Below are 5,098 nucleotides of genomic sequence, written 5' to 3' on the forward strand. Positions count from 1 at the left end.
GGTGAGGGGGGAGGGACAGGCATCCACAGCTTCAGGTGGACACAGGAGGACCGAAGGCCCGCCCCAGCTTTTCCCATCACTCCCCTGCTGGCCCTGCACTCCCAGCGGCTCCACGCTCACCAGGGGCACCTTTCTCTCCTTTGGGACCTGGGGGGCCTCTTGTCCCTAAAAAGCCCTGCATGCCTGGGGCACCCACTTCTCTTGAGGAAGGAACAGATTGGGACAAAAGCTGCTGAGAGTGTGTGCAACTTTGATCATTTCCTCGGCTCCATGTGGAGAAGGAGAACTGGGAGGCCATGCACCCCACTGTCTGGTAATCCAGATGTGTGGGCTTGGGGGGCAGGGGCCACAGCAGGGCCTGCCAGTGGAGGTGGCCTGGCTTCCCTGGCACACTGAGCATCCTTAGGTCACATCATGGATTGCCATCATCATTCCTCCCTCTCCCTTTCGGACCTCCACACACCAACCTCCTACCTTTGGGCCCAGGCTCTCCTTTGGGGCCTGGTTCACCTTGAGGTCCTACATTCCCCTGCATTCCTGAGGGACCCTCTGGTCCAGCCGGGCCAGGCACACCTGGAGGTCCCGGAGGTCCTGGGAAAAGGACCAGCCAGTCAGTGCACGGAGTCTTCTTGGGAGGGGTAGAGCGTGAGAAGGTGAGAGCAGTCATAGGGGTCAGAGAACAGCACCATCCTAACGGGAGCTTTTGGTGAACCTGCAGCAGCAGAACAAATAGGCATAAACCTGGCCCTGGGCCTAGGAGGAGCAGCACCTGCAGGTCAGCCCCTGCATTCCTTCAGGTTTCGCAGGTGTAGACATTCTACCTCCACACTCCTCAGTCCAGTGGTGACCCAGGAGACAGGTGTGCACATCCCCTTTTCACAGGTGAGGCAACAGGGCTGCCAGAGCTGTTATGGGGGCGTGAAGCCAAGAACTGTCTGATTTCCAGGCAGTGCACCTTCCCTGCCCCGAGGCTCCAGGATTTACAGAACAGGATCTGCCAGCTTTTACCCTGGATCATGGACTCCTTGCTTTCCCCTTCCTAAGACCAAACTTTATATCAGAAATGCTCCCTGACATGAGTCACCAGGGAAATGCGAATAAACCCACGAGATATCATCTCTCCCCTCCTAGAATGACGACTATAAGAAACACAAAAGCTCACAAGGGTGGGTGAGGATGTGAAGAGGAAGAACCCCTATGCACTGTTGGTGGGATTGTAAATTGGTGCAGCCACTATGGGGACCAGTATGCAGTTTCCTTAAGACATTAAAAAGATAATTTTTTAAAAAAAGTATGATCCAGCAATACCACTTCTGGGTTTTATCCAAAGGAAATAAAACACTAATTTGAAAAGATGTCTGTACCCTCATGCTCATTGCAATATTTTTTACAGTAGCCAAGAGATGGAAACAACCTTATAGTGTTCATAATGGATGAATGGATAAAAATGTCACACACACACACACACACACACACACACACACACTGGAATATTATTCAGCCATAAAAAAAAATCCTATCATTTGCCTCAACGGGAATGGCTCTTGAAGAAATTATGCTAAGTGCCATAAGTCATACAAATTAAGACAGATACAGTATGATCTCACTTATATCTGGATTCTAAGAAACAAAACAAAGAACCTGAACTCATAAATGCGGAGATCAGATTAAGATGGGAGCTGGGTGGTAGGCAAAACGGGTGAGGTCAAAAGGTACAAACGTTCAGTTATAAAATATGAGCTCCTTTTCCTCCCCTCTGTAGTGCATTTAGGTAAATCCCTTTGATCAGGCCTGAGTGTGGGGCCACAGGGCCTCATCTTTGTCCATCTCTTATGCAGTAGAATTTAAATATTTCGCAGAAATCATTCAACCACAATGAACAATTGTAAGTGCCGCAGCTTAGTTTTATGGGGCCCCGAAGACCAGTCATTTACCCACGATTTGCTCATTCTTGGGGTGAGAGGACTCAGAAGATTCTAGGGGAGGAATCCTGACAGCTAGGGGAGGGGAATAACACCTCGGGGCACAGGGCAGCCTTTCATTTGCCAACTGGTAGCGAGGTGCTTTAGGTGGACTGAATGTCTAGGGGACTTCTTCCCAAGGAGGTGGGCTTCCATTTCCAGGGCTTCCACAGCAGAACATCCAGAGTTGCTGAGTTGGTTATGATTCCAGTGCCCACCCATGCCCACCAGGACAAGCCACGGTCCTGGCTCTACCTGAATTCCCCTTCTTGCAAAGACGGCCATCTTTCAGACTTCGTTCATCACGACCAGGCAGGCCATTCTCCACAGGGTTCCATGTGACCAGGGTGCCATCATCAATCAAAGGTTTCTGGGGAAGGGTCTTCACATTTGCTCCCCATGACGTTGGAGGCGGTGTGAGCAGGACCAGCACGGAGAGGAGAAGCAGGGCCTTCAGGGTGGACAGAGAGAGAAAGGACGTGCTCTTGGTTCCAGAACACGGGTTAGTGCTCAGCCCAGCGCCCAGAGTCAGAGGCACTTTCCTACCGCCTCGCCCCTTCTGTGGGATCAGGAGCAGCAGGACTCCGAAAGCAACTTAGGACAAGGCGGCCATACGGTCTGGCCTGGGAACCATCGGCACGGCTAGGATGTGAACTCACTGAGGCCACCTGTCACATCAGGAAGGACTCATGAAGTGCCTTTGGGCAGGACAGTCCCCTCTTTGAACCTCCAACTCCTTGTCTGTATCAGCAAGGCGGCTGGGCAAACCCATTTCCTGTCACTTGTAGCCTTGGATGGACCAGCACTGGTGGGTTCAGTGCTTGTCTGGAAAGAGCCAGAATGCTCAGTGACATGTGTCCTAACACAAAATGGGCACATGGCTACATGTTTTCCAGGTGGCCTACCATTCCTGGACTAGACACTGTCTCCATGAAGAAACTTCCGGATGGAACCCAGAAAAAGTTCTCAGAATAGCTGGGAAGACCCTGGGACGCGTAGAGTGCTGCCCCTCCACCTGGGACTACTCGGGAGAGGGGCCTTTTGGAGGAGGGCATGTGAGGTGAGCTCCATTAGGAAATGGTGGTTTGAGGTGGAGAAAAAACAAATGTTCAATAGGGTGTCCACTGACATGTGAGAGGGACTTTGCAGCTAAGTGAGGTCATGGTGGGTGCAGGACCTGGTCACTCCCAATGGTGGGCTTCTTTCCTCTTGAGAGAAACTATAAAATTAGGAGCCAGGAAAGCGCCCACGGGAGTGGCAGAGGCTGAGAACAAGCCTGAGGGACAGAGCAAAGGGGAAGGGATCGCCAGGCAGCCTGAGGGGGAGGCAGTGGAGGGCCTTCCTGGCCACAGAAGTGCTTTCTTCTCCACCTGCTGGTCGTTCTGGGCTATGGAGGACCCTGTTTGCCCCAGCTCTTTCTCATTCTGAGTTTACCACTTCCTCGGTCATCATGGGAGTCTCTAAACACCAGGCAAGCTCACAGACCAGCAGGGTGGCACTTGCTGGGGCAGAGTCTCGGCCTTGAGCACCAAAGGCTCCAGCCAGAGCCAGGGCATTGCCCCCTGGTGTGCAGCTGCCACATCAAGGGTCTTGTGCCCACATCTGGGGAAGAATGAAAAGGAACAGACATTCTGCCCAGCTGCTCAAGGTGGCACAGAGGGCACCACAGCTCATTGTAGTGGAAAGGGGCCTGGACAGGAGCCCCCTCACAGGGTTGAAGACCTAGGACTGGGATGAGGCCTCTTCAGTGGACCTATAGAGGTGTTGGGCAGAGCCAAACCCCCTTAAACCACATAGTGTTCACTTTATGCCTCAATGTCAGACTAAACTATTATTGAAAAATGAGGCCTCTAAAAATTAATTGGAAATCAAAACTTGTCCAATAAGTGTATTTTTAAAACAATGATTTGAAGCTAAGAGAAAATCATGTTTATCCATGTCCAATGGGCAGGTGGTACCAGGATGGACTTTGACCCTGGCCTGGAAATGCCTGAGACCAGAAGAGCTACATAGACCCTGTCTTCCTCAACACCAGTACATTAGAGCACCCCAAATGGGCAGGGGGACATTCGCTGGACACAGAGAAAACAAAAAGAGAGGCCGGCACTGACACTCACCATTGCGTCCTTGAGGGTCAGGGTCTCCAGGCAAATGAGCGCTTCCTTGGCCCACACGCTCGGGCTATTTATGTTGAGCCACCCGGTGCTGGTCTTTTAAGAACTCTTTTGGACAACTTTCTTACTTGTTGACTCACACTCACCCCATCTGGGCTCAGGAAACTTGCCACTACACACATGTCCCTTAGAGTTTACAGAGCACCCTCAGTCCATGAACTCATCTGCACCTCACTGATCCCTGTGAGTTCAGTGGCATCATCAATGTCTGGGTTTTACAGATTTCCACGGTCTGAATTCCTGAGAAAACCAAAGCCAGGGAAGCAGAGTGAGGGGCAGATGAGGAAGCAAGTTGCACCATAACCTACAACTATTGCAGAAGCATATGTATTTGCATATTTCAAGAGCAGGGCTTGCTGTACCAACTTCTCTTTGTCCTTCACCTCAACATTACTACCCAGATAGTGGGAAAGAGCTGGGAGCTTCTTGGCATTTCTGGGCAGGGGTGGAGGAGCGAGAGGGGTTGCAGAGGCTGCAGCATTCTGTGAGGACAGTAGCTGGGGAGCTGCCACCTGCAGGGGTCACTCCTTAGCTTCCTGGTCTAGATGTTGGAGAGCCCTCACTTGCTTTCTATGGGATGGAGTCCTTACATCCTTGCCGTCATCTCTCCACTTCCTTAGCTGGAGTTTCCTCTGTGTATCGCTCTAGTAAGCAGTTTGGACCCCTGAGCCCCTGATACACCATTGCAGGCATCCCCCAGGAAACTCTGACTTCCAGTGGCCATGGGGCAGTTGGCTGCTCTACTGCTGTTGCTGTCATCTCTGCTCCCTTCTAGATCCCTGTGGCTCCATCACTTTTTTAAAAATATATTTTACTAGAGGCCCCGTGCACAAAACTTGGTGCACTCGTGGGGCAGGGGGGGTCCCTCAGCCCGGCCTGTGCCCTCTCGCAGTCTGGGACCCCTCGGGAGATAGCGACCTGCTGGCTTAGGCCTGCTCCTGGGTGGCAGAGGCCAGGCCCACT

At 52.1% G+C, this 5,098-nt stretch overlaps 1 protein-coding gene across 1 annotated transcript in view; it reads right to left on the reverse strand.

The window, feature by feature from the left end:
* LOC102757268 (pulmonary surfactant-associated protein D-like) overlaps window positions 1–667 on the reverse strand; it is a 4,847-nt gene extending 4,180 nt beyond the window's left edge. Inside the window, exon 1 of the mRNA XM_015568456.1 lies at window positions 512–667. Within this exon, the coding sequence (XP_015423942.1) occupies window positions 512–667 (156 nt within the window). The remainder of the gene's footprint in view (window positions 1–511) is intronic.
* Between the last annotated feature and the right edge of the window lie 4,431 nt (window positions 668–5,098).

Source organism: Myotis davidii, unplaced genomic scaffold, assembly GCF_000327345.1.
Source record: "Myotis davidii unplaced genomic scaffold, ASM32734v1 scaffold7170, whole genome shotgun sequence".
Taxonomy (NCBI): Eukaryota; Metazoa; Chordata; class Mammalia; order Chiroptera; family Vespertilionidae; genus Myotis; species Myotis davidii.